This window comes from Acinonyx jubatus, chromosome E1, assembly GCF_027475565.1.
Source record: "Acinonyx jubatus isolate Ajub_Pintada_27869175 chromosome E1, VMU_Ajub_asm_v1.0, whole genome shotgun sequence".
NCBI lineage: Eukaryota > Metazoa > Chordata > Mammalia > Carnivora > Felidae > Acinonyx > Acinonyx jubatus.
In genome coordinates this window covers 30,800,714-30,822,980 of record NC_069397.1, presented here as the reverse complement: position 1 = coordinate 30,822,980, position 22,267 = coordinate 30,800,714, and the positions used below count along the sequence as shown (strand labels likewise).

Genomic DNA, 22,267 nt, shown 5'->3' with positions numbered 1-22,267 from the left:
AGCACAGCAGCAACTTGTCCTGTAAGCGGTGAAATCAGAGCCTGGGTCTCTGATCTCCAGGCTGTGGCCGTTGGGCCGCCGGCTCCTAGGGGCTACAAGCCCACCTCGGTCTCTTGTCGGCGTCCCGCGAGTCCTCCCGCGGGCCCCACGCGGCGGCCACAGCCCGCCCGCGCCACCTGGAGCTGGCAGCGCCGCCTCCTCGCTGGTCCCGCGAGGCACGTGGCAGGTGCGCGGGCGCCCAGTGTCCCCGCCCCCGCGCCCCACGCAGGGTGCCCGGCGCCCCGCAGCGGCAGGGCAGGTCGCGCAGCCTCCGCCGAGCCCGGGAAGCGCTCGGACGAAGAGGAGGAGCCAGGGGCACCGAGCGGGTGGAGTCGGGAGCACGAGAGCGGTGGAGGCGGATTTCCTGGGCCCGGCTCGGTGGGGCTACTATGGCGTTTGGGAAGAGTCACCGGGATCCCTATGCGACCTCCGTGGGCCACCTCATAGGTAAACAGCCGGGGCGGGAGGGGAGAGAGACGCCAGGGCCGGCTTTGGGGGCCCGGGGCCCCTTCCCGCTTGACTCCATTCTCGGCCTGGTCCAACTTGGAGGAAACCCTTCCCTTCCTCCCTGCCCCCCCCCCACCGAACTTTCTCGGGGCACCCGCATCCCACCCAGCGCCTTCGAAGCATTTCTTTGTGGCCGACTCCCTCTGGAACCCCTCCTCAAACTCTACCTCCCTTTTGGTGCTCCCCGGAAAGTGTAACCGAACAGGTGAATCACGCACGTGATTCAGGTGTGGAGTGTTTGGGCCTCTGCAAGGAGAGAGGGTAAACTTCTGTGCCAGGAGAAAGCTGTTCATATCGTACGCCCACTCGAGGGCCCAGTGTGGCTCTGACCTGTTCACCGAAGAGGGAAGAAGCCTCGCCGAGGTTGAGTGATGTGACTTCTGTGTGAGAGGCAGGTCCTTTAAATCGGTCCTGTCTGGCGCCAAGCCCTTAACAAGCTGAGTTACTTTTTGTGAGTAAACAAAGAGAATGAAAATGCCCAGCACTGGAGTGAGGGAAGCGGGAGCGGAGGAACAGTCGGGGTCGCAAGAGGCCTTTGGAGGCACCACGCAGGTATTTGCCTAACTCTTTCCTTTCATCTGTGGCTGTACTCTGAATAACGTACCGGGAAGCAGAAACCAGCGACTGGATTGTCTTACCAGTGCCCTCTCCCTTCCTCCCTTCTCCTCAACACCTCCCTCGGGGAACCGGGTGTGGCACGGTGCCTATGGATGCCAACCAAGCATGCTAAATATAATGTCAGGAACTTAGTGGGGTGACGACATCCTGAGAACCAGGTGGTTACAGTAAGGAGGCTCAGATTTGGGCAGTTTTGCCTGCAGCTCCATTAACAGTGGGGAACACCCCACCCGTCCTGAACCTTAGTTCCCACATCTTCATAAGGGGGTGAAAGTGACCATCACCGAGGGGGGAGATGCTTTCTAAACTGTTGCTGGCTATATCCCTATTGGACATTAAAATGAACTTTGAGTGGATATAGATTCAGACTGTGTCTTCATAGGCTGATGATTTAATGTTGTAAATATTTGCTGACTGCCAGCGATACACCTGTACCTGGATGAGGCAAGGGTGAGACATGGTCCCCACCCTCACGGAATGAGCAATCTTGTAGGTAAAACAGACACATTATGTAGTAGCTACAATATAGTACCCTTGCAATATAAGAAAACTGTAAAACAAAACTTATGGAATGGGAGAAACTGACTTTGTCATGGCTTTTGAAGGGTGAATAGGAGTTTTCTAGGAAGAAGGGAAGGTAGGAGGAAGCGCTTGAAATGGGAGCAAGGAATCTGGCAGAAGGAACAATAGTAGGTGTCTAAATGACGCAAAGTTGGTCAGCTCTGTCGATGGAGTGCCAAATTCAAATGATACTTTTCCTAGATACGGAAGCAGACTAAGCTTTGGGGTTCTTCCAACCAAACCCTTTTCTTCCTTCCTCTTCATTCTCCTTTTTAACTTTTTCTTCATTCCCCCTAGACCTAGCGTTTTCATGCTGAGGATCTCCTCCTCCCATGAAGGAAATATATTGAGCTCATTTAGGTTGTGTTCTGTTACTCTTCCCAGATGGCATTTTATATTCTTACTGAGAATATCTGGAGAGGGAAAATTATCTGATTGTTTAATGATGGAGTTCCAGGTGCAGAAGCACTGTAGTCTGCCTGGTGCAGCTTTGGTTAGTAAAGGTGCTGGGAGTGACCTTGCTCTTATGCTCAAGGACACAGACAATTTCAGTAGTTCTGATCACCCTCTTTCTCAGTATGCCCCTCCCCCACTCTAGGAGACTAAATGACTTAAAAAAACAAATAAAAACGGACATCAAATAACTGAAAGTTGAGTGCTAGTTCTACCTTGTACTGGCTGTGTAGCCTTAGGTAATTTCCTTAACTTCTCTAAACTTCTGTTCGTCATCTGTAACAGTGGGTTAAATGAAGTTGCATAAGGTAAAATACGTTGCACTATGCACTTCACTTTGTGCACCGCTCAACAGGTGCTTGTCCTCAGAAAGACAGGCAGGCAGATGGAGGTTTAGCTGGCCTGTCTTGGCCCTGCAGCCTGAGTATTGTGCCTGTAGCTTTTATTAATAGGTCCATTACTGCTGTAATGGCAGCACTCTGAACTTGAGTTCTGATTGATTCCTGAATTACTGGGAATTGCTCAGAAAAAAAAAAAATCTCTTTGTCTTTTGGTAATATAAACTTAATGGTACTTGCTAGTAAACCCCAAGCAGATTATTTCGGGAAGGTCAGACATTTCTTCTTCTGTGTTAGCTCAGACTCAACACAAGAGCTTTTCTTTGCAGAAAAGGCTACATTTGCCGGAGTTCAGACTGAAGATTGGGGCCAGTTTATGCACATCTGTGACATAATTAACACTACCCACGATGGGTGAGTACAGTGTGTGGTGCACGCGTTTACCTCTGATAAGAAGCATCAGGACTACAGCACATTTTCTCTTGAACACTCTTTGGTTTTCTTGAGTGTTTTCGTCACCCCTTGGGCACCACTATCTTTTGAAGGTGTGTCTAGTTGAAACATTAAGATGGCTGCTTATTTCAGTGTGTGGAATACTTGAGAATCCATTATAATTTTTCTCTTTGCCTTTTCTTCAGTAGTTTCAAATTTTGTCTTTGTGAAGCTCAAATTCCTTTTTCTTCAAAGAAAGGAGAATTTTTTCCTTCTTTAGAAATTCCCCCTGCTCTGATTGCCAGTATTTTATGTTACTTTAACTGAAAAATATTGTCCAGAAGCTAGTAAACTCCTACTGGTGACCTGTCCTGGGCAATTGTCATTATTTATTTATATATTTTAACATTTATTTATTGTTGAAAGACAGAGTCAGAGTGTGAGCAGGGGAGGGTCAGAGGGAGAAGGAGACACAGAATCTGAAATAGGCTCCAGGCTCTGAGCTGTCAGCACAGAGCCCGATGCGGGGCTCTAACTCACAAACCACGTGATCGTGACCCAAGCTGAAGTCAGATGTTTAACTGACTGACCCACCCAGGCGCCCCAAGGCAATTGTCATTATTAACCGGGAATTAACCTAGCAGCCTTTTTTTCCTCTCCTTGTTTATGAGACAATTTTTTCTTAATGTCAACTGGCCCACGTTCATGCTGTGTTCTTAAATGGTGTGCTTTTGTTATATGTTTTAAACTTTAGGGAATTGAAGCTTTAAATAAAATCATTAAGGTCAACTGTTTTGTGAATTTAGTCTGAATTACAGATTGTTATAAGGGATACAATTCTGTTACTTTTTCTGTGTACATTAAACTGATAACTGATAGCAAAAATATTTAGTCTAGTTTATGTTGATTGTTGACGAAGAAAACATACGTAATTGTTGATTATATTAATTGACTGTACTTTAAGGTGTTTATGGTGTTTTCCCTATCATCTTGTTTACCATATTTGGTTCCTCTGGCCTTTTCTTCACTGATAATACTAATTTCTTCATTGATAATACAAAAAGGGAATCTCAAAGTAAAATGTTTCCTTTCAAAAAAGTACCTTTATTCTTAAACTTTTCTAAGCATTTAATCTTAGATTTTATGTATGATTTTTTTAGAAATATAGATAATACCTATATATTTATAATAGTTATAATTCTAGGTAAGCGTATGTAATTGTCCTATAATAGGAATTCTATCCATGCAAACACAGACAAAATTGGAAGGTAATGTAAAAAGGATTTGTATCTTTTTTTTCAGTTTTGTTGAGCTATAATTAGCAAACAGCACTGTAGAAGTTTAAAGTGTACAGCATGATGCTTTGACCTGTATGTATTGTAAAATGATTACCACAATAAGTTAACATCTGTCACCTCATACAGTTAACAAAAAAAAATTTTGGGCCTCGTGATGAGAGCTTTTAGGGTCTCCTCTTAGCACCTTTCAGGTATCCCATCAGCAGTGTTAACTATAGTCATCATATTATACTTTACATCTCCCAAGAAGTGATCTTCTAACTGGAAGTTTACTGTACCTTTCAATCACATCAAAGTAAATTTTGACCCTCTGTTTCTACATAATTGTTCCTTTTATAATGTAAAATTGTAGTCCCTCAGAAGCTGACCTACTTAGTTATAATTCCTCCTATATACCCTTCCCTCTAGGGTGCTCAGGAAATAGTCTTAAAAATGGTAACCTTCATTGTTTTGGAAATTACATTTCCTATAAACCAGTTTTGTGCAGTTATAGAAGGATATGGATATGAATACATTTCATGTGTAGTGTTTTCTGAGTAATACTGTTATGTAAATATTCTATTTGATTCTTAAGGGGGTAGATGGTATTGTCTGCCTACGTGTATGAGGAAACAGGTGTGAGAAGTTAAGTAATCTGCCCAGGGTCACACAGTAGAACCAGGACCTTGGTCTTCTCTTTCCACGATACATATTGATTTTCAGAGACTTCTTATTTTTGGCAATGCCTAAATTGATGTTTCCATTGTATTTATTGCTATAGGCCAAAAGATGCAGTAAAAGCTTTGAAGAAAAGGATTTCCAAAAACTACAATCATAAAGAAATCCAGCTTACCTTGTCAGTAAGTATTTTTAATATTATGATTAAGACTCTAGGATTTCCCAAGCTATAGTCACATTTTTAGTTTGGAGTAAACAAAACAAAGATAGATAGATAGATAGATAGATAGATAGATAGATAGATAGATTCTGAGATAATAGGTTAGCACAAAGCTATTTACCATATGAATTAAAACTGAGAATTGCAGAATTGAGAGAGTTTTGCCGATTGTAATAAATAGCATTTAATTTCGTGGAGAGCGTGTTCCTGGAAAATCAGCTTTTCCTGCTCAGGAGATGGGAACTGGTAATTCAAAACTTGTAGACACTGATCCAGTCAAGAAGTCTGTCTATGTGTTACCCATGGGGAGAATTGAAGTCTTGAAAAATGCTTCCCTGTTAGCTTTTTACCTCACTTGAACAGCTCTGTGGAATTCTGAGGTGCTGGCAGCTCATTAAGTTTCAACCAACCTCCCCTGCGTGGTATAATTTGGAGAGTGTTCTTTGTTCATTTAAAGAGTGCTGTACACCTTACTGTCTGTGACTTGGGTGTGGGCATTTATTGGATGCCTTCCCGTTTCCACCCCCACCCCCATCCCCATCCTGGGCCATAGGATCTCTTCAGTCACTTCCAGTGAGTTGCCTTTTTCACTAAGGTAGGTTTTGTAAGCCCTGCCTGCTGCCCAAGAGTGAGCTCTGTAGCTTTCTCATTTTTCCTGCATGCCTTTGTTTACCTCAGCCAAGCCCCAGGCCACAAGGTTAAGGACCTAATCAGCCAGTATCACCCTCCCCTTAGGGGCTCTGGGAGTATTTATCAAGAGGACTATGGGACTGAGGTGACCACAGCTCCAGTGTTTGAGTTTCAAGGGAAGAAAACTACCATCTTTCTTGAGAAGATAAATGTATGCCACCTTCTATGTTTCAGCCTGCGGTATTATTTCACCTTCTTACAGGTGCTTATATGCTGGATGTGTCTTTTTCTCTGTTGTGCCCAGCCTTCTTGGCATTTCTGTGGTTTCTTCTTATCCCTATCTCCCTCTCTGTTTCCATCCTGGTTCCCTTTTCTGATGATGAGCTGGGGAGAAGGTGAGGTTATTCTAGAGTGTTGTCTCTTCTGGCCCTCCATTTCTCTTTGGGTTCCCACTCTTTCTTCCCTTTGGGTAGTTCGGTATCTAAAGCCTTGCTACCAGCTACCTGCCTGTTCCCATTACCTGTTCCACCTCTGGTAACTGTACATCTTCCACCTTGTGTTTTCCATACCAGAATGTGAGAACAAACAAATCTAAAACCTACCTACCTATGCCAAAGTAAGGAGAGGGGGGAGTCATGGGTTGGGGGTCAGAATAGCCCCTCATTGTTAGGTCAGAGTTCATTAAGGTACCTACTTCTTGGGTTTTCTTTAAATAGGCCTTTGACTCTTGATAGCTTCATGTAGATTTGCCCCAATCACTTCATTTCTGACTACTCACTGCGTTGCAGAGGTGTTTATGGCTTCAGAACAGACTTTAATGTTAACTTAAGCCAGACTTAATTATGAGGGAAATTAGCCACAGAAAGAATCATTCAATATCTGTCAAAGCAATTACATGTTTACCAATGAATTCTTTAAAAATGGATGCCCATATGTGACACTTCCATTTTATTACTCTGAAGTGATGAGAGCCTGTCAAAGTCAATTATAAACGTTCTTTGAATTATGTGTCATTTGAGTTCTCCATGGACTTTGCTGATCTTGATTAGGTCTTTGATGGGATTAGACTACACTGCAATTTCCTACCATCAGTGGGTGGGGCAGTCTTGTCAAGAAGACGATAGATTGGTTTTTTAAAAAGCATTTTGTTACCAAACTTCGTAACTCTTAGCCAGAGGCTAGCCCTTTGAAAGCGACCATTGTGATAAGTCTCAGCAAGATACTATTATTGTCAAGTGGACAGTGGTTGAACAGGTTCCTGGGAATCAATTAATTAATAGGCCTTTGTGGAACACCACCTAGGTGGTGAGTTGTGGGGGCTTCAGAATTTGTGTAAAATGTATCTGTTTATCCAGGAGCTCATTGTAGGGTGAGCTCATCCCCTGGGATGGCCATACCTCTGTGGGGTCTTCAGCTCTGGATGGCCCCAAAGCCTGGTTTACTATGTTTGGTTTAGAAATTGCAAGAAATAAAACTACCAAGTAGCTCTTTTTCTTCCAGTTTTTCTAAGAAGAATATTTATATCTGCTAGTCAACATATTCTCTCCTGATAGGAAATTATCCATGGGAACAGATGATCAAAATCGTTACCATTTATTAAGGTCCTGCTATCTGTGTGGCTCTTCATATACATTATATTTCATTTAGGCCTTACAAGAAGTCTCTAAAGTGAGGTATTATGGCTCATTTTGCAGATGAGAAGAAGGAGGCTTGGAAGGATAAACAACTTGCCAAGTCCAGCGCAAAAGGAGATTAGTGAGACCTACTCTTTAGTCCTACCAAGTCTCTCTTGGTCCCTTGGCTTCTAGGTTCTCTATCCCACCTGAGATTATGGTGTCTATTTCCAGAGATAGGTTATCTGAACATGATCTGAACGCTTAAATTGTACCAAAGCCCAGTTTCAGAATGTGTAAAAGCGGGGTATTTTTCCAGTTTGGCACAATAGGTTCTATTGCTTATCTCTGTGGGCTCTGGGGTGAAAAGAGGTACCGGTGACATAATGAAAGAGGTGAACTAGAAGTAATTAGTCCTGAAATTGTAGATTCCGATGGGGAAAACAAAAAGGGCCGTGATTTGTGATCTCCATATGTTAACATTGTCAGCATTTCATGTTGACTGTCTAATTTTATGCATGTAACCTCCTGGGAATGTTACCCATTACCATCAAATCTCAGTGATCCCAAAGATAAAAATCGGTTTGTGAAATATTTAGTAAGAAACTCCCCATTTGTTTCACCATTAGGGAAAGTGAGACTTGGAGGCTATCTTGTCTAATGAGACTGCGTAATGGGTTGAATGAAGTATTTGTACAAATTCCCATTGAACTAGTGGTACTTTTCCTCTCTGTGTTTCACCTAATAACTCACCACAGTGCATCAAGCAAAAATTCATTTGTTATGCAACTTCTTTAAATTTTCTCTAAATAACTTGCTCTAAAATATTCATTTATCTCAGTAGGTTTTGGATTTTGTTTTCATTTTCCTTTGCTTTAAATATTTTCCATGCTTCAGATAGCTGGCTACCTGTGTTCAGTTTTCTGATTGCCTTCTTAGCCACATTGCCCTTAAAACCACAACTCTCATACCCTCCTTGTATATTGGCACTCCAGTGACCCAGCACAGAGCATAGTGGACAGTCCATTTTCAGGGCTGCTTTTCTGCAGAGACGATCATGCCTCTCCCAGTCACATTATGGTTTCTGTGACCTCTCTAACCTGAGAGGTGGCAGCATGGAAAATAGAAATTTAATTTTTTTAGATCCCTTTGAGAAATCTGCTTTCTGCATGCAGTTAGTTCTTCAATACCAGCTCATTTTTTTTAGCCTGACTTCTGCTTATGTTGCTTGATTGAAAATGGACCCCCCCCACCTCCCAAGGTGACTAATGATCCCACTAATCCACAAACCTAGCGAGTATTTTTCATGTCCTATTCTTAGCTATTTTGACATGTGATCCTTATGGAAACTGCCCTCTTTTGACTTTACCAATATTATGTTCTCTTTATGCTTCAGTTTCCATTAGTTGCACTTTGATCTTTGATTGTCCTTATGGAGTTTTCTTCTGGCATGTGTGATTGGTGAACCCCAGTGTTCCAGCCATTCTTCCCTGCTCCCCAAACACAGCCTTGGTTTCTCACGTGAGGCTTCCATCCCTTCTGAGCTGCAAATGTGCATGTACAGCTCTCCGTTAAATGTCTCAAATGTTCTCACCATCTATTTTGCCTTCAGTCTCTTGGGCTGCTATAACAAAACTACCATAGGCTGGCTAAACAATAGACCTGTATTTCTCACATTGTGGAGGCTATGAAGTCTAAAGTCAAATCCAGCAGATCCAGTGGCAGGTGAGAGTCTGCTTTCCGGCTTGTGGATGGCCATCTTGTCGTTGCCTCCTCTAATGCCCAAGAGAGATCCTCTCCATCCCTTTAAAAAAAATTTTTTTTAATGTTTATTTTTGTTTTTTAATTTTTTTAAATGTTTATTTTTGAGAGACAGAGACAAGAGTGCAAGTGGGGGAAGGCAGAGAGAGAGGGAGACACAGAATCTGAAGCAGGATCTAGGCTCTGAGCTGTCCACACGGAGTCTGATGCGGGGCTCAAACTCACAAACTGCGAGATCATGACCTGAGCCAAAGTCAGATGCTTAATCAGCTGAGCTACTCAGGCATCCCTCCTGTCCCTTTTTATAAGGGTACTAACCTCCTTGCTCAAGGCTGCGCCCTTGTGATCTAATTTCTTCCAAAGGACCCACTTGCACATCACATTAGGGATTAGGTATGTCAACCTATGAATTTGGGAGGGACACAGACATTCAGTCCATAGTACCATTAAACTCAAAATATCTAAATTTCAGCTCCTTATTTTTACCACAGACCAAGCCTACTACTCCAGTCACTTCCAAATTTCCATTCGAGGGGCCATGAATCTCATGCAGAATAACAGTGACTTCACATTCAGCCATCCTTTTCCTACAAACATCAGTTGTAAAGTTATACTTTCGTGATTCTCTGCAGTCTTTCCTTCCCTTTCCTCGTACCCACATCATCCTGGTTTAGGCCTTTGTGCCTTGGTTCTGTACTAGTGGGTCTCTACTGGATTCTCCGTCCTTCCAGGTGCCTGCTGTAGAGTGCTGCTTGAACACCTTCCCACAGGATTTGTGCACATTAACCTTCTCAAGTTCAGAATAGAGGTGTGATGGCAACAAACAAGGACCCTTCACTGGCCTCTTAGTGCAGTGGCCACACTCTTCTCATTCACTGCCATGCGTTTCTGTATAGTCTGTATGATGCTGCTCCAGACTTTATCCACCCTACCTCCCCAATGAAGTCTCCCCACATGAAGAAGCCCCTACAAACCAGAGTACTCATTTTCCTTCTGAGATCTCCTATGCTTTGTCACCTATATGTATGTATGTATTGTATGTATTTTGATACCATTTACTTTCCTAGAATATAGTTCTACATTCATTTTTTCTTAACTATTTTTCAAAGCCCAACTTAGGACCACCTTTTTCCAAAAGTCTTAAAACCACCTGGCCCTAAATTATCACTTGGCCCTAATTTACCTGTCCATAAAGGTCTGTAGCTAAGATGACTGTGTAATTTATCATCCAGACCAGGACAATTTTGAGAATGAAAAAGATCATTAGTAAAGCCAGGACAACAAGAATATACCAGAACTTCCCTGGAAAAACTAGGACAAATGTCATCCAGTCTGTAGCCCATGTGTCTGTAGCACTTTACATTTGGCCCTTAGCATTTACTACCAAGTACTGGTATTTAATGGTTTTAATGCTCTGATGATTGTGTCCCGACTCCCCAAGAAATCCGTCCCTCTGAGCACTTACATCATGCCTTCTACTTCTTCACATTCCTAGAACCTCATGCTTTATCATCTATTTTAGTAGACCATAAATTCTGTTTAATTAGGATGCTGGTGGAAATCATTACTTAGCGATTTTTACCTTCTATGTAGGAGGGTGGTTTTGCCAGAGAGATATAATTAAATTTAAATTTTCTCTCTAATTTAGCTTATTGACATGTGCATGCAGAACTGTGGTCCAAGTTTCCAGTCTCTGATTGTGAAGAAGGAATTCGTTAAAGATAGTCTGGTTAAGCTGCTGAACCCCAGATACACCTTGCCCTTAGACATTCAGAATAGAATCTTGAATTTCATTAAGGTAAGTCTATTGTATGCCTTATGGGATGGAAGGCCTCTAAGATTAGAACTGTAATTATGTACGTCCTGATCGGTCCAGTGACCCTTTTACAAACCTAGGATTGAGCCAGAAAGCATCTCATTCTTTTATTTTCCAGGTAATAGTAATTTATTGGTATTGGATGGTGCCCTATTTCTGAAGAATTTTTAGTTATTTCTGTACTTTTTCTCAGTTTCTGTTTTATTCGTGTCTGATAAGAGAGTGATGTGTATACTTGTTTGACAGATAGGGAAACTGTTCTGGAGTAGATAACAGACTGCTTTCAAAGTTATTTGGCAAAGGAGCTACTGATGCTATTTTAGAATCTGTCTATTCTGGATTCAGTACAGCAAAAAACAGTAGTACCTATTCCAGGGTTTCATTAAAATGCTGAGGCATGGGAATCTGATGATTAAAAATTTATTATTATTTTAGTCTCTGAAAACTTTTTTTTTTGTCCATGGCATTCAAAACCAACTTTCTCTTAGGAGGATACAGAATTGTCAGTCTCTCATTTTCTGTCTCCAGCTTACAAATTGTGTTTTGATTTTGCTGTTGTTTTAACTCTGGAATGATTTCTTGAATTCAGACTTGGTCACAAGGTTTCCCAGGAGGTGTGGATGTAAGTGAAGTGAAAGAAGTGTACCTTGACCTTCTTAAGAAAGGTGTTCAGTTTCCTCCCTCAGATGCAGAGGCTGAAACAGCAAGACAAGAGGTAGGAGGCCCTTCTTCAACTGCTACAGAATAAGATAGTCTATTATGTGACTCTTTTCTCTTAGAAAGGGGCAACTCTGCCTCTATCCAACTTAAACAAAAAGATGGATTTATAAGAAGGCTGTTGCAATATCTCCTAGAATAACCAAGCCACAAGAAGTTGGTGTTAGCTGGATCTTTAAAACAGAGAACCAGGCACTCAAATGTCATTACTTGTTTCTCATTGCAGACTATCTTTTCCCACATAGTAGACCTAGCTCTCAAATTTTCATGTTAGAGCTTTAACTTTTTCAGATTCCAAGCTTAGAAACCTTGGAAAAGGGACCAATATGGGTCAGTCTTCTGCTTCTGAACAAATTAACTGAGATCATATAAGAACAGGTGGCTCCAGAGGGAAATCACTTGGGTAGACTAGAGGAGGGGGCTGTTTTCAAAAGAAACAACTTGTGCTAGACAGGCAAGGGTCTCCACCATGGGGAGTCATCTGTCAAACTTGTTATTAATCCTGTGTCTTTGGAAGAGTTTCTGGATATTCACATATGTTCTTTCTCAAGTTTGCAAATAATTTTTGCAAATTAGCTTTTGAACTTGTAATACTTTGAGTACTGATTATAATTCAGCTCTTGCTGTAATTTCCACAGTGTGAAAAACAGTCCTTCTTCCCTTCTGTAGATTGAGGAGTCCTGCCTTGATGGAAAAGTAGTTCATGTGTATACCTGAAGTCTGATCTTTGTGGAGGCTTTGCCCTGAAGGCTAACTCTTCTACTTGTGCAGGCTGTTCCCTGGCCCCTAGCCACCTGCCCCAACCTTTTACCTGCATGAGTCTGCTCACCACACCCCTTTTATTCTTTCTTCCAAAGTGTAATGTAGTAGTGGCCTAGGACCTCTTACTCAATTGCTCAGTATGTGCTTTGGGGTATATATAATATGGGAGCATGTTAGGCATATTCTGTCGGCTAAATTAAACTCCCCGTATTTACAAGATTTCTAGGTGACTTCTGTGGACCTAATGTCAGAACACTGGCCTGAGCCCTGTGCTTCGGGTTCTCCACTCAAGGTTGGAAATGAGGCATTGCCTCGGGGAAGCATTCATTAGTGGAGAAAGGAGATGTCTTGCCAGTCATGGCTTAAAAAGACTTGATAAGAATTGATTTAGGATTTCTTTTTAAAAACCTAAAGAGAGGGCAATAATCTCACATGGCAATTTATCTTGTAGATTCTTGGTATAAACTAAGAGCACTTTATTTATTGTAATTTAGTTAATAATTGTAATAGCCATCTTTTATTGAATACTTTGTTATGGATATCCTATTAGTACTGTTCTCAAAATGCTGGTTAGGTTGGACACTTGACAATTGACTTTGGGCCAACACCCTCTACCCAGGACTTTAGTTGAGAGGAGCAATTGAGCCATCTGAATAGAAAAGCTGGGCTTGGGGTGGCTGTGTTAATTCCAATAATAATATTTCCATATTTCACATTGGTAGACTGCTCACATCTCGAACCCGCCATCATCTGTTCCATCCGCACCAGTTCTTCCTACTGTGATTGTTCCCAAGAGCTCTACTATTACATTGGTCCCAGAACAGGTAACAACAGTGACAACTCTACTTATTGATGACTCTAAGTTATCAGCACTTCATATGCAGTTTGTTTGTTCTTAACAACATTGGCTGGTGGAGGGAGGCACATTATTACCCTCCCTTTACAGAGGAGGGGACTGAAGCTTAGTGATACTATGTGACTTATCATGGTTCAGTTCTAAGTAGAATGAATCCTGTGGATTCTGTCTGATTCTAAAGCCCAAGCTCTTAACCATTGTGCTTGGTTAGTGGTTGTCTTTGTGGAGACTAGGCTGTGGAATGGATCTTGTGTTGACTAGCTGATTCCTGTTGATCCTACTAGGACTGTCTATAATATACCATTCCAAAGACTTTGGTAAGTGGTAGCCTTATTTCTAACATTAACTGGGCCAACTGAATTACATTTACTTTGTTGCCTATATCTGTTTATCAAAGACCCAGATAACCAGATATTATTGATGCTTATTTATGTTTTGCTGTAAGGGAACTATCATTTAAAACTTTGAATTATTATTCAGTATTCTATAAAAATCCATGTGATTGATTTCTCTTAGAATTTAATGCAAGAAGAAAAAAAGTTTTTCTCTCGATTTTTTTCCTCCCTTTTCTAACACCATGGGAACTAGAAAATGCTAATTTTTTTTCTTCCCATTGGTTTTGCTGCTGACATTTGCCATTTTGTCCAGGTTCCCGTAATAGTCACCTTCTCCTTTCTCCATATTGGTTCTAATCTGACTTTTTTCCATTCACTTTTAACTTTCTTAAAGCAGATGTCTAGATTTATTATGAGAGATCTCAAGTCCTTTTAGAAGGTAACAGATTGTTGAGGTGCCTGGATGGCTCAGTTGGTTAAGCACCTGACTTCAGCTCAGGTCATGATCTCATGGTTTGTGGGTTCAAGCCCCACATCGGGCTCTGTGCTGACAGTTCAGAGACTGGAACCTGCTTAGATTCTGTGTCTCCCTCTTTCTCTGCCACTCCCCCACTTGTGCTCTCTCTCTCGTCTCTCAAAGGTAAATAAGTGTTAAAAAAAATGAGAAGATAATAGATTGTACATTTATAAAACAATTAGATATTTATATAAATTTGAAAATATTAAATTTTGCAAGAGACTTTTCTCTACTAGCAAATGTCCTCTTGGTAGCAGAAAACAGGTAGCCATTCTTTTTTTTTTTTTAATTTTTTTTTTTTTAACGTTTATTTTTGAGACAGAGAGAGACAAAGCATGAATGGGGGAGGGTCAGAGAGAGGGAGACACAGAATCTGAAACAGGCTCCAGGCTCTGAGCTGTCAGCACAGAGCCTAACGCGGGGCTCGAACTCACGGACCGCGAGATCATGATTTGAGCCGAAGTCGGCCACCCAACCGACTGAGCCACCCAGGCGCCCCCAGGGTAGCCATTCTTTATGTGTCACATTGTGATTGTGTTGCTCTCCACAGATTGGAAAGTTGCACAGTGAATTGGATATGGCAAAAATGAATGTGAGAGTGATGTCTGCCATACTGATGGAGAACATTCCTGGGTCTGAAGACCGTGAAGACATAGAGCTTCTGCAGGTGTAGTATGATTTCATGGACAGTCAGTCACACCATCTCTTAAGGTTTCTTCCATCTCAAGGCTGTAAGAATAACTAATATTATCTATTCATTTTCAGTTGATTTCTAAACTTAGCAAGGACATGCCAGGATGACTTTATCAAAAATGTAATAGTAACTTAGACATGGTTCTTATTCTCTCACAACAAATAATTTAACAACATTAAATCAGTTATAGCCTTGGTCGTACACAATCTGCACTAGTCACTAATTGTTTTTTTTTTAATGTTTATTTTGAGATGGAGCACATGTGCACATGCAAGAGAGAGAAGAGGAGAGAGAGAGAGGGAGAGGGAGAGCAAGGGGAGGGGCAGGGGGAGAGAGAAAATCCCAACCAGGCCTGTCAGCACGGAGCCTGATGCAGGGCTCAATCTTATGAACTATGAGATCATCCTGAGCTGAAATCAAGAGTTGGATGCTTAACTGACTAAGCTACTCAGGTGCCTCAGTCACTAATTGTTTTAAGTATATACAAGTTGTCTCTATATCCATCCACTCAACAAGCATATTGAGTGATGACAGTGTGGTAAAGGATATAGAAGCCAGGAGGCTGGCCTAGTCCCCAGGGAACTTATGTCTAGTAAGCAAGATTGTTTGGTCAACAACCAGTTTAAATAAAGTATTTTAGATGCTGTAATATAAATTTGTTTATCGTACATTGGGATCAGGGGTAGGGGCAAAGAGAATAGTGAGGGTTTTTGTTTATTTTTTAATGTTTGTTTATTTTTGAGAGAGAGAGAGAGAGGGAGAGAGAAAGAATGAGTGGGGGAGGGTCAGAGAGAGAGGGAGACACAGAATCTGAAGCAGGCTCCAGTCTCTGAGCTGTCCGTACAGAGCCTGACATGGGGCTCAAACCCAGAAACCGTGAGGTCATGACTTGAGCCGAAGTTGGATGCTTAACTGACTGAGCCCCCGCCAGGCACTGCTCTGCGGTGGTACTTCTTGTGGGAAGTCTTGGATGTCCTGGATTATGCTTTCCTCTAATTTAGGAGTTAGAAAACCATGGCCGGTGGTCCACATGCAGGCCTTGGTCTGTTTTTGTGCCGCCTATGAACTCAGAATGGTTTAAAATTTTTAAAAGGTTGCCAAAAAAAAAAAAAAAAGTCATTTCTCAAACTATATCTATGCATGCCTACTTCCGGAGATCAGTAGGGAGTCAGATACACTTCTTAAGGAACTCTGCACCACTCTCCACCCACTGTAAATGGATTTGAGTTTGTGTTATCTCTCAGGTACACAGGGATAAGAAGAGGATTTAAAACCACAGCTTGAGAGCATACAGCTCCAGGTGAAGAGTGTTAAGATCTGGTCTTGTACAAGTCATTGAGGACCTTATATGCCATGCCAGAGTGGGCCTGATGGCAGAAGGGAACCTTTAAAAGGGATATAAGCTGAAGGACAATATAACCGACATTGAGATGCTAAACTCTAGAGAAGCAAGACCAAATTCTAAGAAATATTTGTAGACTGCATTTAGCACTTACGGTATATTCTATGGGGGGAAATGACCTCTGTGGTCAAGTAAGTTTGCAAAACCAACTACCTATTATGTTTCTTCTCTTGGAGGTTCATAGAGCTTATTAGTATAGTAAAGATGCCTAAGAATCTTTCTTTAACCCAACATTTTCAAACATATTTGACCAGACAATCCTCATTTGCTGAGTACAAAACATCCTACAAAACATCAGTGTAATATTCCTTGAGAAACAACTCAATATTTTGGCACAGTGGCTTTAAGTGTATTGTTTTTAGAATCTTTTACATAGGAATATCATTTGCTGAGTACAAAACATCCTACAAAACATCAGTGTAATATTCCTTGAGAAACAACTCAATATTTTGGCACAGTGGCTTTAAGTGTATTGTTTTTAGAATCTTTTACATAGGAATATCATATTTTGCTAAGCATTCTTGGGATTCTTGGCCTTGGACTTCATTTCTATATGTATAATATGAAGAGCTAAGAGGACACTTAAAAAAGATAATATTAAAATATCCTATTAGAATAAAAGGAAAATTAATCATTAAAAATAGTTCCTTTGTAGTAATCCTTTTAAAAAATCCATAATTGAAGGTTTTTGCAGATATAAATTTTGTGACTTACGTGTGATGAGCATGTTAACTAAAATTTTTAAGTTAAATATCAAAGTAAGAATATGGGGCAGATCATATTTTTCAGAAATGACCACAGCAGTATTTCTAGTGCCATGTGGTCTTCCCAAGCCTTTCAGAGCTTCTGCAATGACATGATTTATCACTTTCCTCCCTGCTTCATCCATCTGTGGCAAACAACCCTCCATTAAAAATGTACATAGAAACATTCCATTTAAACATGTGAATCCAGCTCTATACTGTGCGCCATCCTGGACAACACCAAAATGCCTTTTTGTGTCCCAGTGTTCAGGTACAGATGTTTGGTCACATTTTGCAAGGAGAACGCTAATACGTTGTCTTGATGCCAGAGTTTAGGGCTGTGTGTTGCCTTGAATAATAAGGAGTCTTGGGGTATAAAGCAACATTAGAATACCACTCATGTCCCATTGAAGTTGAATAGGTTCTGGCACCTGACTAAGCCTACTGAATGTGTAACTTTCTTCTTCGTTTTATGTTTTTCATTAGCAACACATAGAGCTCTCATGAGGAGTGCTATTCTTAATATTCTTTTGACAAGAATTGGAATATTTTCTTGTACTCTCAATTCCCTCATAAAAGAAAACTATTTCTTTTTTTTTGCAACACTTATGACACCAAGTGTGTGAGCAAGTGTGTGAGGTGTTTTTTCTTCCCTCACGTTAAACCATTCTGACACTATCCAGAGTTGGCATTGACTCCACAGGTTAAGGACAAGACCATCCCTGCTTCAGATGCCTGTTGCAAGCCTGAGTATCCCACACTTTTGACTGACAAGCTGTAAACTGGGGGTTTCCACGATCTTCTCCATGGGATTGACAATTTCCTAGAATGCCACACAGAACTCAGGGAAACATTTATATTTGTTGTTTTATTATAGAGTGTATTACAATGCATACAGATGAATAGTCAAGTGAAGAGATAAGTCCAAGGTCCAGATAGCTCCAAGTGCTGCAGGAGCTTTTGTACCCATGGAGTTGGAATGTACTACTCTCCTGGCTTATGGATGTGTTCACCCACTCTCTAAACTCCTTGTTTTTGGAGTTTTATGGAGGCTTTGTCATGTAGGCATGTTGATTATTACCTCAAATCTTCAGCCTCTGTCCCTACTCAGAGGATGGAGGATGGGGCTGATGTTCCAAGCTTCTAATCATGGTTTGGTCTCTCTGGTGACCAGCCCCCATCCAGGAGCCCACCGAGTCACCTCATTAGAACTAAAGATTTTCCGATCACCCAGGGAATTCCATGGGATTTAGGAGTTCTCTGTTAGAAACCAGAGGCAGAGACCAATACATAGGTTTCTTATTTTACATATCAGTTGTAGCCATTTAGGTGTCCCCGCTGCATATTTGGGGTCTTTGATGCATCTTCCCATCTTGTTCAGGCCCCAGGCCTTGTCTCCTGCCTCTCAAGGTTATTGGAGCTTGGCAGATGAGTGCCTTACAAGCCTTGTACCTTTATTGCCTCTCCTGTCTTTGGATCCTATTTGTTTTTTCAGTGGTTGAGGATTTCTCATTCTTTCTTAAGAACTTAGGCATGTATGTTAGAATAATATATTGTATCTAGCATTTTTAGGTATTTTGTTATCAAGAAGGTTTTTGGGATATTGAGTAAAACACTGTCCTAGAAGACAACAACTATATAGCTTGCTTATTTAAAAAAATTGAGGTAAAATTCACATAACATAAAGTTAACCATCTTGAAGTATATGATGTAGTGGCATCTAGTGCATTCACAGTGGAACCAGTTCTTGTCTTTGGGTCCAGAACCTTTGGAACTAGTTCTGAAAAGGAAACCCCATACCCATGAAGCAGTCTCTCCCCTGTTCTGTTCTTTTCCCTGTCCCACCTATCTGCTTACTGTTTCTACGGATTTACATGTTCTGGATATTTTATATAAATGTAATTGTGCAATATGTGGCCTTTGTGTGTGGCTTTTTTCACTTTACTTACTCCACTAACCTTGTTTTCAAGGTTCACTCATGTTGTAGCACATATCAGAATTCCATTCGTTTAGTGGCCCAATAATATTCCATTGTATGGATATGTTACGTCTTATTTGTGTGTTTATTAGTTGATGGACATTTGGGTTGTTTTCACCTTTTGGCTATTAATGCTATGAGCGTTCATCCATATATACACATACACACACACACACACACACACACGTGTGTGTGTGTATTTGTATTCCTATGTTCAGTTTTTATTTAACTTTTTTTCAGTGTTTATTTTTGGGAGAGAGAGACAGAGCACGATTGGAGGAGGGGCAGAGAGAGAGAGAGAGGGAGACACAGAATCTGAAGCAGGCTCCAGGCTGTGAGCTGTCAGCACAGAACCTGATGCAGGGCTCGAACCCACAAACCATGAGGTCATGACCTGAGCTGAAGTCGGATGCTTAACCGACTGAGCCACCCAGGCGCCCTCTGTGTTGTTCTTTTGAGCCTATAACCTAGGAGTAGCTCTGCTGGGTAATGTAGTAATTCTGACTCTGACAGTTCCTTAAAAAGTTAGACTGTTTTCCACGGTGGCTGCACCATTTTACATTCCCGCCAACAAGGTACAAGAATTGTGGTTTCTCTGCTTCCTTGCCAACATTTCTTTCTTTTTTTTAAATAGCTGTCTACTAGGTGCCAAGGGTACCTCATTATGATTTTGACTTGCATTTCCTAATGATATTGAGCATCTCCATAGAGCTTTTTAAAAGGCAAATCAGATCATGTTGTCTTTGCTTGAAACCCTCCAGTGGCTTCCTGTGACGTGGAATAAAACCCCAGCCTCCTTATTCTGGCCACAAAGCCCTCTCTGATCAGCTCCTGCCTACCTCTCCTTCCACAGCACATGGAACTCCTTGGTCCACCTATAGTGGACACCTTCCTGTTCCTTGGACACACCAAGTTTGTTCTTGAAATCTTGGAGGATTTCATCCTTGATTGTCCTGCTTTCCCTCTCTAATGGCCAGCTTTTTCTCTTCACTTGGAGCTTAGTATGTTACTTCCTCCAAGAAGACTTTTTGGACTCCCCAGGCTTCAGACTCTAGATTTTTGTCAGCCACTCTCCTGCCCCATCACCATTTCATCTTCCACCCTAGTGCTCTGAGGCTTTTCTCGAATATTCATTCAGCCCCCTTTGCCTACAAGAAGGGAAGCTCCCAAAGCTTATCTCACTGACTGCTCAGGTTCTGGCTCTCAGACCAATGCCTGGCATGATGTAGTCACTCAAAAAAAATATATTTTTTTTAAAGTTTATTTATTACAGAGTGAGCTAGCAGGGGGAGGGGCAGAGGGAGTAGGGGAGAGAATCCCCCCTGTCAGCGTGGAGCCCATTGCGGGGCTCCAACTCCTGAACCGTGAGATCATGACCTGAGCCGAAATCAAGGGTCAGATGTTTAACCGACTGAGCCACTCAGATGCCCCTCAATAAAAATATCTTTAATAAATGTTTTTCCGCCTCTAGATTTTATATGGCTTAAAATAAAAATCTTTATCCTTGCTATGAGAGACTATATCTTCATTCTTTTGTTTTCCACTTAGATGGTTGGTTGTCCAAATAACATCTAACGATTCATACCACTTCCATTCATTTCAAACACTCCTTCATCACATTCTATATTCTAATACAAAGATGTCTTTCTGGAGGCTGTTCCGTTTGATCTGTTTAGTCCTGTGTTGGTATCATACTATTTTAATGATTCTAAGTACGCGTTTTCATGCCTTTGTGGAGTTGGTCAGTGAAACAGATGGCATGGCCAATTTGGATAATTTGAAGAGAGTTTAATCAAGGTACTATTTATTCAGCAAGATATTGCAGGGCTTAAGGGAACTACAGGAGCTAGTTCATTATCCTGTGCTATTAACTAATATCCCTACGCATAAATAGGCAAGAGGGAAGTTTTGCCAGAACTCAAAGGAAAGAATGATGAAGAGCCTTCAGAGTAGAGGTGCTTTTGGTGGAAGGAGTAGATGGAAAAATATCCAGATCTCACTGTCCTCTTTCCCTCCCATTTCCTGCCAGTGCCTGCTGTGTGCTGAACTCCATCAGAAGGGAGAGGGCAGGGGACCTGGTGATGTGTTCCCTACAGGCCAGGCCCCAGGGCATAGAGCAGGGCAGAAGAGTGTGGCTGGGGGATCTGGAGGGCAAAAGGCATTCAACACATAGGAAAACTCTAAAAAAAAAAAAATGATTGGCTTTTCTTGTACGTATACTTTACCAGTGGTCACAGTCTTATTATGCAATTTGTTTACATTAAAACCAGTCTCTGTACTTGGAATCTCTTCTGGTTTTGTCTGTGAGTGCTTTACCGGCTACCAGCTGTTCTGTTTATTTGCAGCCCATTCCCTGTGTGTGGCCTTCCATCTGAAATCTAGTAGACTTTCATAAACTCCCTTTTCTATTCTTCCAGCCCAGGCTGAACAATCAGATCCTGAAGCCCTGCTAACTAGCAGGGCTCTTGCTCTTTGTTGGACACTTAAGCAGTAGAAGTATTTTGTGTGGTAGACCCCTTTCCTTGCCGCCATATTGTTCCTGGACTTTGAACTTGATTGGGGGTGGAAACTGGATTTATTTTCTTTATCTTTTTTATTTTAATTTTTAATGTTTATTTTTGAGGGAGAGGGAGACAGAGTGTGAGTCAGGGAAGGGCAGAGAGAAAGAGACACAGAATCCAAAGTGAGCTCCAGGCTGTGAACTGTCAGCACAGAACCTGACACGGGGCTCGAACTCGCAAACTGTGAGATCATGACCTGAGCCAAAGTCGGATGTTTAACCGGCTGAGCCACCCAGGCACCCCTGGATTTATTTTAGATTGCCACATTGGGGTACAAAGATTCAGAGCTGCATCCCAGTCTGAGTATTTTGATGAGTCCAGAGTATCTACTCTGGTCACATGGATGAAAGATCGGAGCGTGAGTCTTGCCTTTGCTTTCTTGGCATTTTACACTTGGCTTTAGGCCAGTTTTAACTTGAATAGCCAACTTCCCTGGTACCTCCCATTTCAGTCTTCTCTTGTTTTGGCCTAGCCCCAGTAGGACAATGAAAGAAAAGAATGTTTTAGTCTTCAGTAGAATAAAAAAGCAAGCTCTGATTTTGAAGTACAACTGGAGAAAACCTTAGTCTAACTTAGCAGAGAAGTTTAAAATTTCATTGAAAATTTTAGTTGAATCTAAAATTTCATCCTGTAAGGATAATTTGTAACAGTTTGGGGGGGGATGTAAAATTTAAAAAAATCCTCTTTCACTAAACACTCTTACTGTCTTTACCATTCAGAAACTTGTGGAAGGGACTTTCGGTGTCACTGAGACCATCT

General features: G+C 41.5%; 1 protein-coding gene across 3 annotated transcripts in view; it reads left to right on the top strand.

Moving 5' to 3' along the window:
- Positions 1-277: 277 nt before the first annotated feature.
- The window catches only part of TOM1L1 (target of myb1 like 1 membrane trafficking protein), a 46,436-nt gene continuing 24,446 nt past the window's right edge, over positions 278-22,267 (top strand). The window contains exons 1-7 of one of the 3 annotated variants that reach the window (XM_053212455.1): positions 278-486; positions 2,846-2,930; positions 5,007-5,085; positions 10,776-10,925; positions 11,533-11,658; positions 13,145-13,246; positions 14,681-14,797. In XM_053212455.1, coding sequence (XP_053068430.1) covers positions 429-486; positions 2,846-2,930; positions 5,007-5,085; positions 10,776-10,925; positions 11,533-11,658; positions 13,145-13,246; positions 14,681-14,797 — 717 coding nt within the window. In that variant the 5' untranslated portion in view covers positions 278-428. Of the gene's footprint in view, positions 487-628; positions 1,099-2,845; positions 2,931-5,006; positions 5,086-10,775; positions 10,926-11,532; positions 11,659-13,144; positions 13,247-14,680; positions 14,798-22,267 lie in introns of those variants that run through there. The other 2 variants (XM_027034164.2, XM_027034166.2) reach the window with 2 other exon arrangements.